At 41.5% G+C, this 12,494-nt stretch overlaps 1 protein-coding gene and 1 pseudogene across 1 annotated transcript; both read left to right on the forward strand.

The window, feature by feature from the left end:
* The first annotated feature begins 436 nt into the window (after positions 1 to 436).
* DPPA4 (developmental pluripotency associated 4) lies at positions 437 to 8,718 on the forward strand. Its single transcript, XM_040224937.1, has 7 exons — positions 437 to 457; positions 2,278 to 2,428; positions 3,549 to 3,718; positions 3,805 to 3,855; positions 3,974 to 4,253; positions 6,785 to 6,980; positions 8,688 to 8,718. Exons 1-7 carry the CDS (start codon positions 437 to 439, stop codon positions 8,716 to 8,718), a joined length of 900 nt encoding a protein of 299 aa, XP_040080871.1.
* Positions 8,719 to 9,025: 307 nt separating this feature from the next.
* LOC120881957 lies at positions 9,026 to 10,519 on the forward strand (annotated as a pseudogene).
* The last annotated feature ends 1,975 nt before the right edge of the window (positions 10,520 to 12,494 follow it).

Consider the following 12,494-nt stretch of genomic DNA (forward strand, 5'->3'; position numbering starts at 1 on the left):
AATGCTGGAGTGGGTTGCTATTTCCTTCTCCAGGGGATCTTCCCGACCCAGGGATCGAACCCGGGTCTCCCGCATTGGAGGCAGACACTTTAACCTCTGAGCCGTGTCTAACTCCTAAAGTTGGAATTCTAAGCGTTCCCTTGGAATTTTTCTAAAGGAGCTTTCAACTTCCCAGAGTCTTCGTAACCACACCCTCATTGATAATGTTAAAAACTCACAGGAAAGGGCCTTGAATGTTTTCATTCATACAACAGTCACTCGAAAGCAGGCAAGCTTAGCTTTCACATGTTATGGGGGAGGGACAGAGGGGAGGAGAAAAGGGAAAGAGCTTATGGGTGGCGGAAGGAGGAGGAGACTTTTAAAAGAGCAATCTTGGGCCGGAGCCATTTTAGAAGTAAGGAGAGTCTTCATTTTATCAACCTTGACCTTTCTGAGCATGGAGAGCACAAACAAGGAGGTAAGTAAAATCTGAATGGGTTTGCTTTTGTCTTTGTGAATCACTGTCGGGCACACTTAATCTCTCTTTTGAGGAGAAAAGAAGGTGCCTTAAGAATTGTAATTCTAAGAGTTCCCTTAGAATTCCCTCACTTCTTTTTGAGTAGAAAAGAAGCTACCTTGATTCTTAAATTAAGGATTTCCTTCTCTTGTTAAAAAAAGAAACTCCTTGATATGATCGTTGCCTGGTATATTGGATGAGGTCCTTTAGTTTCCTTCTATAGACACAGGTTCAAAACCAAAGTCACTGGATCTGCATTCATTGTTTCCCTGAGTCATTAGGGCCAAGAAATAATCAGAAACCAGACATACAGAGGAGCACTGCAGACAGCAATTAAATTTGGAGAGGTTGTGGGGCTTGTCTAGAAAAATTGAGCTACTCTGCCAGAGAAACTTAAGCATTCTCCAGATCTCTTTCCCAGAACCAGGTCATTTTTGCCCTCCCAATTTTAATTACGACTTTTATAAGCAGGTAAGTTTCTGTCGGTCCAGTGGTTAAGACTCAGCATCCTTCTTGGGGCCAGGGTTTGATCCTTGGTTGGGGAACTAAGATCCCACTAGCCTCTTGGTGTGGCCAAAAAAAAACCCTTTTGTGTAGCCCCAAAGTTAGTAATTTGTGTAAGGGCTATGCAAATGTGAGATTTGAATATGAATGTAAACCTGCTATAGAGATGTAAAATGCCATACAAATGTTAATTTGTCCCATACTTCCATCTTGGAGGTGACAGGATTTAGATTTGGGAACAAAAGTGGGATTTTTAATAATGATTTGTGGTTTAATTTCTATCTTAAATGCTTACCTGTGTGCCCTTAGTTATGTAACCTCTGAGCCTCAACTTCTGCATCTGAAAATTGAAAGAAAGAAAAGGAGTGTTGTCCTGTGGAACAATACCTGATGGAACGTATAGACTCAACAGATGTTAGTTTCTTTGTATCAAACAGTTTTATCCCTACCATTCTCTTGTTTCTTTTGAGTTAACCAGTATTTCTTACAACAAAAGGGAAATGAATTCTACCCTCCTAATCAAATGGAATAACAGGTATGGATCAAATCACACAAGCAAATATAAACCAAGATCAAGTGGCAGGAATGAATCAGTTGATTTGTATTGGTCTATAAAGTAAAAGTTATTAGATGAACTTAACACTTAAAGTGAGCTTCTGAAAGAGGATTAAAGTTTAAGGATATGAATATAAGGGATGGTGGTGTGTGTAGAGTTGAGTGATATCCCTTCCGGCAAAGTAAATAGGTTGGAAAGGAGTTTTGTGACAGTAGCTTGGAGCAACAGTACAGGAGAGGTTTATCTGGTAGCGGTCAAGGAGGGGAATAGGGAAAAAAAAAAAACCTTCCAGGTGAGGGAGAATGGATATGATGAGAGATCTAGGGTTTTCTCCAAGCAGAGACTAGTTTCTTCTATGTCTTTTATCTTTTCTTTCTTTTGGGGGGGAGGGAGCTGTGCTGATTGGCTTGTAGAATCTTAGTTCCCCCACTCCCCAACCAGGGATTGAACTTGGACCCTTGGCAGTGAAAGCAGAGTCCTAACCACTGGACAACCATGGAATTCCCCTTTTCTCATACTTTCAAATCGGCCTTCCATTTCCCCATCGTTGCTTACCTTTCTTATAAACCCGAGTATTAAGATGATGTCCAGAAGGGATTCTACATTGCCAGCACAGTTCAATGGTTGTCTTGGTGACTTGGACGTGAGGTATCTGAAGTCAGGCAGTGGATGCAGTGGGGTGGACCCCAAAACAATGACTAGCTGGTTCCTCTGTCCCCAGAACAACTCCAAAGAGAAATCTGAAGAACATATGAGTTGCAAGCTTACGTCAGTAGAAGCTGAAGAGGGACAGGGAACTTCTGGTGAAGCAGAGAAAGCAAAAAACGCAGTACAGGGGACCAAAAGAAAAAGAGATACAAAAAATAGCACAGGTAAGAGAGCTACAGCCTCAAATCGTGTTTCCTTGGGTCTGAGAAGGCTGAGGGATTTTTTTTTTCTGAAAAAGTAGGAAAGAAATTTTCATCCTGTATTCTGTAAATCCTACACTTTGAACCAGCCTAGCTTAAGTCTCACCTCCTGGTTCTGAGCATTGTTTCTCCTACTCTGCCACTGGGAGATAAGGAGCTCAATGTGTAGTGATCTGAGTACAGATGGGTATAAATTTGAAATCCCACCCTTGAAGCTTCACTTTATGCTAAGTTGGGTCAAGGTCAGGGTGGAGGGTCAGTTGTAATTCACTTAGAATAATTAGGTAAACCACCTACACTTAGTGTCACTATAGTTGTGACTGTTATGGAGGCGTGTCCTTCCAATCCTTCTTGAATGGTAAGAGTATGTGAGGTGCATCAGGAAACCGGAGCGCTGCCCTGGCTGGGGTGGGCTGCAAGAGTTATGGGTACTAGTAGTTGTATAGCATTGCTGAGTGGTTTATTTTGTCTTGTGGTGAGAGGGCAAGATATCACTGAGTATTTATGACCTCAGTTCTAAAAGCTTCTATTATTCCCTCAAAAATTGGAAGTGCACTTTCTAGGTTAACCTTTAGAGAAGTGCAGTCTCTGGGTCAACCTCTTCAGAGTCTGTGGCTTCTTGCTCTAACAAAAGAGCAAGTGTGTGTGAGTAGTGGGGAGTTTTAGGAAGTAAGAAAACTGAGGGATTCCGAAATAGTGTCAGTCTTAGGTTTGAAGTTCTGTCCCTTGAAGTTTGCGACTTTCCAGGTGGCTCAGTGGTAAAGAATCTACCTGCCAGTGCAGGAGATGAGGGTTTGATCCCTGGGTCAGGAAGATCCCCTGGAAGAGGAAATGGCAACCTATTCCAGTATTCTTGCCTGGGAAATCCCATGGACAGAGGACCCTGGCGAGCTACAGTCCATGGGGCCTCGAAGAGTCAGACGTGACTGCACACGTACATCCTTGGAGGTTAGGTAGTCTTTTGGGAATCATTGAATTTACAGTGGGAATTAGACTACTGAGAACTAACAGTGATTGTACTTTTGACATTCGAAAGGTCTACATTAAGGTTAGTTATTGCTCATTCTACCCCATTCCCCTTCAGCTTGCGGTCCAGGAGACACAGCACAATGCTGTGCCGGTGTGAAACCCCCGAAGACACCGACGAGGATCCCCATCCCCCCTCTACCTGCAGTCCTGCCGCCTGTCAACCTGGTCCACAGGGATGTCATTCGTGCGTGGTGCCAGCAGTTAAAACTGAGCACCAAAGGCCCGGTGAGAGTCCAGAGTGGGAATGAGGCTCTTGGGAGGAAGACCATGAACCTTAGTCTGATTAATCACTCACTCTTCTCTTGTCTTAGAAACTAGATGGATATAAACGACTCTGTGAATATGCTTACCCTCATCAAAAAGTGAGTAATTTGTAGGGAATGTGGCTCAGTAGAAGATTTAGTTCTCATCCTAATTACTTATTTTAGCATCAGAAAGTGAGTAGAATAATAGCCTTTCATCTTTAAACCCTCTTTGTAGAACATTCCTGCCACAACACAGGAGGCCAGGATCCTGTCACTATCGAAAAGGATAAAGATAGAAAAAGGGGAATTACCACTGGAATGCTCTGTTGAGAAAACATCTTCTGATGGGGCTGCTCCTCTTGCACCGGGGCCACCTGCCCTTGAGGGAGCTCCTCCGCCTCTTGAGGCAGTTGTATCAACTTCTGCCCCCGACTCAGCAGCTGTGTTTGCCTCCTGGAGCAGAATGACAGCCAGGGCCGTGAAGACGGAGTCAGTAGGATCACAAGAGACCTGTGGTGAGATCGTTATTAAAATATATATATTTATATATTTCTTTGCAGTTGCACTGGGTCTTCATTGCTGAACGTGGGCTTTCTCTAGTCGCAGGCATTGGGCACTACTCTCTAGCTGCAGTGGGTGAGCTTCTCATTACGGAACCTTCTCTTGTGGACCACAGGCTTCTAGGAGAGCCACCTTCAGTAGTTACAGCACTTGGACTCAGGCATTGTGGCACCAGGCTTAGTTGCTCCATGGCATGTAAAATCTTCCCGTACCAAGGCTACAACCCATGTCCGCTGCACTGGCAGGCAGGTTCCTATCCATGGTGCCACCGGGGAAGTCTTAGTAAGCTCATTTTTAAGAACAGGTTCTGGTTCAGGTGGGAAAAGAAGCTTAATTGATATTAGCCACTGACTAACTTCAGCATATTATCAATATCACCTGAAGGCATAGTGATGCCTAAGTCCCAGCCACAGATTTTTCTGATTCAGGTCTTGGTAGGGCCTGGGAATTTACATTTGCAACAATTTCCCAGGCACTGCTAATCTGGGGACCACACTTTGATAAACACTGTTCTAAATTAATGAAGTCATCAGAAGAAGACAGCAATCTGGCTTAATTTTTCCCCCTTCTTTAAAGAATTACAAAGTAAAAGCAGGCTCTAAAATCAACTGCCTGGGCTAAAGTCCTGTATCTCTAGTTTCCAGGTTACTCTGGGTAAAGTAGGTTAATAATAATATACCTATTTCATCATGTTTTTGTAAGAGTTACAGAAGATAAAATTCAGTTCAGTTCAGTTGCTCAGTTGTGTCCAACTCTTTGCGACTCCATGGACTGCAGCACGCCAGGGCTCCCTGTCCATCAGCAACTCCCGGAGTTCACTCCAACTCATGCATATTGAGTCAGTGATGCCATTCAACCATCTTATCCTCTGTTGGCCCCTTCTCCTCCTGCCTTCAATCTTTCCCAGCATCAGGGTTTTTTCAAATGAGTCAGCTCTTAGCATCAGGTGGCCAAAGAATTAGAGTTCAGCCTCAACATCAGTCCTGCCAATGAACACCCAAGACTGATTTCCTTTAGGATGGACTGGTTGGACCTCCTTGCAGTCCAAGGACTCTCAAGAGTCTTCTCCAACACCACAGTTCAAAAGCATCAATTCTTTGGCACTCAGCTTTCTTTATAGTCCAACTCTCACATCCATACATGACCACTGGAAAAACCATAGCCTTGACTAGACAGAGCTTTGTTGGCAAAGTAATGTCTCTGCTTTTTAATATGCTGTCTAGGTTGGTCATAACTTTCCTTCCAAGGAGAAAGCGTCTTTTAATTTCATGGCTACAGTCACCATCTGCAGTGATTTTGGAGCCCAAAAAGTAAAGTCAGCCACTGTTTCCACTGTTTCCCCATCTATCTGACATGAAGTGATGGGACCGGATGCCATGATCTTAGTTTTCTGAATGTTGAGCTTTAAGCCAACTTTTTCACTCTCCTCTTTCACTTTCATCAAGAGGCTCTTTTTTCAAGGAGATAAATTAAGGAAGACCATGTACTAGTTAGTCATTACAATGTCTGTTGAGACCCTTATCCCCTGGTGACCTCCCTTGCCCCTCAGGAGAAAAGCTTGGGAGCATATCCTGTCCACTGTCTTTTGCACACAGTGGGGTGTTATTCCAGGACTTTGCTTCAGATGTGTAAGATACCCCTCTCCATTAAACCATTGATGTTGCTAAAAACTAAACAAAATTTTTAAGATATGAGATCCCTGAACTGATGGCCTTCCCAGACCTAATCTGGCTTAATGTTTCTATTGAAGGAAGCCAAAATGAATGCTCTTTGCCATAAAAATCTTGAGCTGAGGGCAATTAAGAAGCAGCAAACCCAGAAAAGGCTCTCCTTTTCTTGCCTAAAGGCAGGATATCTATGTTCTTTTTGCTGGAGACAGATTTATCCAGAGTAACCTGCAAACATACCTCATCCATTTGTTTCCTCTCATATATTTACCTTCCCACTGTTTGCCACCCTTGGGAGCATAAAACTGCTTCCCTTTGTCCTGTCATTTCTTTACAAATGTATTCTTTGTCGGAAGGTGTTATATAAGATGGAATATTCTAAGCTGCCATTTTAAGCTAGTTTTTTGTTTTTTGTGTTTTTTTTGCTTTTTTTCCACTGAACTGTGTGTGCTGCATGAATTCATCAACTGTTTTTCCTTTGTTAATATTTTTGTCAGAATCCCAGATGGGCAGAGGTAAGGTTTGACCCCACCCCCACCCCAGAACACACTGTCATCTACCCACTTTCCTCTACACATCCAACTGTATTATTTGTTTCTTTTAAAAAATTTTAACAGGAAATTTTTAATTTCTTTAAAAAAATGTAATGTTTTTACATTATTTTCTAAGAGGAACAGAGTGGAATAAGTAGGTGTCCAGTGTTAGTATCTGAGAGCTGGCACTTGAGCAAGACAGTTGAGTCAGAGGCCATGGTGCAGACTCAGACATTAGGACTGGGTCTTGCTGTGCTCATACTTGCCTCTCTGTTTCTTCCCCAGAGGTCCGGTGGTGCGTGGTCCACGGGAGAAGTCTCCCAGCTAACACAGAAGGCTGGGTTCGTTTACAGTTTCATGCTGGGCAGGCATGGGTGCCTGGAAAACGAAGGAAGGTGTCCGCATTCTTCCTGATACCTTCTGGTGATTTTCCACCCCCACACCTGGAGGACAATATGCTGTGCCCTGAGTGTGTACACAGGTAATTACCTGGTACTTTTCTACACACTGAATGTGGGCATCCGGTTTTTAGTTGGAGGGAGAAAAGAGATACATATTTATCTTAATTAGCCCTGCATTTCAAGCACAAGTTGTCAGTAAAGAGTTTCACAAAAATTCTCGCTAGGAAAGTATATTCCTGGGAAAAAGAACATTTTTATGTCAAGGCTTAATGCATCTACCTGGAGACCCATAACTTTGAGGCAGTAACCACTGTATAATTACTATATCCCGGCATATGTACTACACAGAAATAATGACTAGTAAAAAAATCCTTCATTTAAGTGGCCTACAGCATAATGGGGATAACTGCTATGTAAACAACTGTATCACCATGTGATGACTGTGATCAAACAGGAAGTTTTTTAATTTAAAGGAAGAATTATCTAGATGGAAAGGAGGATGTAAGATCATTTTTCAGTATAGGGACCAATGCCAAGGTTGTGAAAAGACTTAGGACAAAGAAGTTGCCAGTAGTGACAGAATGTCATGGAAAATAAGCTTCAGACCATCCCTGGGTGATGGGCCACTGAAAAGTTTTAAGCAAGTAAATTAACTGAGACTTACTCTTTCGAGGAGGGTAGGATACAAGATCTATTAGAAAAATCATGTGGAATAATTCTCATGTTTAAAGGGCCTGGCACCTTCTACAGGTGCGTAAGAAGAAACCTGGCTACTAGATAATTACTTGGTAATTATACTTAAACACTAATAAGGGTAAGAGCTGCACGGGGGCTGAAGACAGCTTCAAGGAACAGCAGTGTCATATCAAATGAAGCTGAAGAAACTACAGATAACATAATAGATTGGAGAAGATTGAAAGCAGTGGAGAATGTAGATGATATGTGTGGGCTGAATAAGGGGAGGAGAGAAGTAGAGGCTGCAATCGGAGGTATTTTCTGAAAGGCACAAATGGAGTAGGAGGATGCTCAGAGGGAATTGTCATGTTTTCTGCTGAAGAGAGCTAAGTGTGCTTCTGGGCTTAGCTTAGGAAAGGGGTCTATGAAGGAGGAGGATGGAAGGAGATCCATCCTTCTGGATAGAGGGGCTGGTTCCGCCCAGACTTGGTTCCCAGGGATCCATCTCCTCATCCCACCGTTGTGCAGGAAACCATTCTGGGCTTCATCCCAAGTTCTCTGTTGGCCTGCTGGGGGCCCACGTTTGGTATCATCATGACTGAACACCAGAGGTCTAGGGCAGTTAGAAAATTGAAGCCTCAGGTGGTGGGGGGAAGAGTCTCCAGCTAGATTCTCCCCATCCACAGCCAGAAGTGTCAGCCTTCAGGCCCCAGCACAAACACCATGTCCCACAGGAGGAAGTATGTGAGTGTGCACTCATCTTTTCCCATTTCAGCTATCCTGTTTCCTGCCACAATCTTTTGTCAAGCAAATTGAATACAATGGAGGTCACTTTGGGTAGCCTTTTAGTAACATTCTTGGGCCACTGGGCAAATAGTTTAAGTTCCCTGCGGGGTCTCTCCTGGCCATGAGCTGCACAGGACAGGAACATATTAGAGAATAATATAACTTGAATATTGTCATTCCTTGATGACATGGCCACATGCTTTCCACACGTGGTCCTAAAGTTTAAGGGAGATTTTATTGGGATTTCGGGGTGGGTTTCTTGGTTCTTTTCAAGAATGCAACTTGCTATTTCCTCTCAATTCTAAAACATTTCATTTACTTTATAGGAATAAAGTATTAACAAAAAGTCTGCAGTGAGATCATATTACCAGTAAAAGGGTACAGCTATGATTATAATTAATGATAGAGAAGTGACTACAATCAACTCCACGGTGAATTTAGACAGCTGAACTCTGGGCCGCTCCACTCTCTCCAGCTTCCTGCTTCCAGGGTGCACAGCCTGCTTACAAGGTTACATGAAAAAAGAAAGCCTATGAACTGATGGGAAACAGAAGCAGAAGTGACTGTCTGTCCAAAGATGCCCAGCCCTAAGAGAGCAGAGGATAAATGAGATGGGGACATTTTAAAAATACTAAGTCACTGACTGGAATTAATTTGCTTGAAAATGCCTCCAGTAAATCTCTGCATTGGACAAGATGGATCTTATAGGCAACAGTTGAAATTTGGTCATGTACACCTTAACCAGATATTCAACCTTATCATCACCAGGCATGGTACAAGCAGAAATGTGTTTCCTGACGTGATACAATGTATCACTGACAATATTCTTGCCCCAAAGAATCTATTCACAGGGAAGCAATCAGTCCTGATTATCCCTCTTGTCTCAGCGTAATTAGGTGAACTTACCTTCCTCTGGGTGTCAGTTACTTAGATGGACCCATCCATATGTAAATATTCACAACCTATGCACTTAAGATGTCTATATTTTATGTGTATGTGAGTTATATATAATTTTTTAAGTGTTCCGGATTAAATGATACATTATAGTGCCTCTAGTAAAAAGGCAGTTAGAAAATTTTAAACTTAAAACTTTTATTTTAAAATAAAATTCTCTAAGCCAGAGCAGGAGTGAGGTTGGACCAGGGCTGAGGCAGCCAACGCCCCTCCTTCTCATATCAGCGGATCCTGCCCAGAGTATGGCTGGCTGCTGTTGCAGGCGAGGGGGCGGAGTATGACTGGGCCGTGCTGGCGCTGAGACAAAGCTGTTTCCAGTACAAAGCAGGGATCGCAGCAAACACACCCGCCACAGAAGCACTATGGCGTTACCTCTCCCGCTTAGCAGCCCCCAAGGAGACTAACTGCCTACTACACAGAAACTAGTGGAGACTCTTGAAGCCCTTTGGGGTTTTTGAAGAGAAAGAGGAACTTCAGTGCAGGATTTTAATTTTCGGAAAATTAACCTGGTAAAAGACTGGATACGAGAAACCAGTGAAAGCAAGAATCTTCCACAATCTGTAACTGAACATGCTGATGGGAAAATGTTTACACCTGGATCTTACAGATTAGGAGTATATACTAAAAAGCTGCCAATATTGATGCATTGTGTGTTGCAACAAGACATGTTGATTGAAGTGAATTTTTCATGATAAGTTGAAATTACAGGGAGAAGTAAAAGATTTAAGAACTGTTGAAGAGGCATTTATTTGTACCAGTTATCAAACTGTTTGATGGGATAGAGATTGATATTTTGTTTGCAAGATTAGCACTGCAGACTATTCCAGGAAACTTGGACTTAAAATATGACAGTCTGCTTAAAAATTTAGATATGTATAAGAAGTCTTAATGATTGCAGGGTTTTGATTTTGTTGCAAATCAATGAAGTGGTTTTACAAGATGTTCTACATCTAGTATCAAACATTGACAACTTCAGGTTAACCCTGAGGGCTGTCAAACTGGGCCAAATGCCACAACATCTACTACAATATATTAGGTTTCCTCAGTGGTATCTCCTGGGATATGCTCGTAGCAGGAACTTGCCAGCTTTTTTCAAATGCAATAGCATCAACTCTTGTACATAAATTTTTCTTGGTATTTTCTAAATGATATGTGTTTAGATTATATTAAAATAAAGTTTGATTATAGACACTGAAAAATAAAATACTCCATTGTGTATGTGAAATGATCCTTCTGAAATATGTTGGATTATGACAATGCTCAAAACCCTCTCTTGGATCCTGTTGATTCAGAGGGAAAACCAAAATCCTTGTAATGACTTTCAAGGCCTTCCTAAAGTGCCTTATACCCCATGCCCCCTTTTCCATAATACTTATCTCCTCTAATTTATAATTTGTTTGTCTTCCCCAATAGTATAAAAAGATTTGTCAATTTGTTTGTGCGTGTGGGTATCACAACAACCTCCTAGAACCGCCAAACATGTAGTCAGTGCTCAATAAATGTTTATTCAATGATGAATGAAAAGGTTTGAAGTGAAGTAGGAAAGAAGACAGATTGCAACTTACTTAGTTAGAAATCTATATTTTAAAATCAACCTCTACCCTGTCTGTCTATATTCTTTTGGAAAGTAATTGCTGTGAGTTACCTCTTGGACAGGAAAAACTCTTTGTGTTGACTCCCAGTGTTCTTCCTCCATAACTTTTTTTCATCATCTACAGTCCACCTACCCAAAGTGGAAAATGACACTTCTCTTTATTCAACTAATGCATAGGGTGGGAGTGGTCATTGCCTGGAAGGGGCAAAGAGAGACTTCTTTGGTGAAGTAAGTATTTTCTGTCTTGACTAGGGAGTTCACTACCATTTTTCAAAACTTATCAAAATAGGACACTTAAGATCTGTGTATTTTACTGTAAATTTTACCTCAAAGAAAAATAATTTGGCGATCAGAGAGGAAATGATGTCTGTTGCATGTCTGTACTCCTAGGATTTGTATACTGAGACCTCAGTATATATTTTATATATATATATATATAATATATTGAGGAGGTTCTCTTTTTTTCTTATGATGGATGACAAGAGGACATGAGGGGAATTTATAACACTGAGGAGGGTTATATAAGGGGCTCGCAGAGACTGGGCAGGATTTTCTCTGTCTCAGGACTCATTAGCGCTAATGAAAATGAACGACAGAACTTCCTTCTGCTCTTCCTCAAAAGCCCTGATTAAATCTTACTTCATTGGTAACATTTTTTGATATATTCTGATTCTCAAAACTACTAAAATTATCTTTTTTATCTATACTGGATTGAAACTCACATCTTATTGTTAAGAAACACAAGTGGGACTTACCTGGTGGTCTAGTGATTAATACCCTGAGCTCCCAATGCAGGGGGAAGGGTTTGATCCCTGGTCAGGGAACTAGATACCCACATTCCTCACCTGAGAGTTCACATGCCACTTTCCACTTGAACTCATGTATAATTGCCAAACCAATGTTCTCATATGCTTCTACTATCATACAGCTGTCACTTTTTATAGGACATCTTCAGATTTCATTGTGGTTTTGAAATTACATTCTCTGAATAAAAAGCTCTTCTGAAAATTTGCATGTTACAACAAAGACCCAGTTCAGCCAAGTGAAATATTTAAAAACTGAAAAAAAAAAAGAAAACAAAACAGAAGAGCTCAAGCTTTGAGGGAAGCTAGATATAAGTTAAATTTCTAGCCTTAGAGCTCAGTGAAGTTAAGAGCTCACCTTTGCTAGGTTGAAAAAAAAATTTTTTTTCAAAAACAAAATTATGTAAGTAAAGTGATAGGCACTCAGGCAAGAGTAATTGTTGTAATATCTACCATGTTTTGTCTCTATCTTCCTTTTCTACACTGAAGTGATCTGTAATTACCAAGCACTTATTAGCCATTTCAAAATTTGTTGGCTTTGGGAATTTAATCTCTCTAGCCTTAGGTTTATTGAACATACAGTTTTATTTACATACAGTTAAATTTACCCATTTTAATGTATGTGTGTGCTAACTCACTTCAGTCATGTCCCACTCTTTATGAACCCATGGACCATAGCCTACTGGATTCCTCAGTCCATGGGATTCTCCAGGCAAGAATACTGGAGTGGATTGACATGCCCTCCTCCAGGGGAATCTTCCAACCAAGGGATCAAACCCAGG

This window comes from Oryx dammah, unplaced genomic scaffold (assembly GCF_014754425.2).
Source record: "Oryx dammah isolate SB20612 unplaced genomic scaffold, SCBI_Odam_1.1 HiC_scaffold_2, whole genome shotgun sequence".
Taxonomy (NCBI): domain Eukaryota; kingdom Metazoa; phylum Chordata; class Mammalia; order Artiodactyla; family Bovidae; genus Oryx; species Oryx dammah.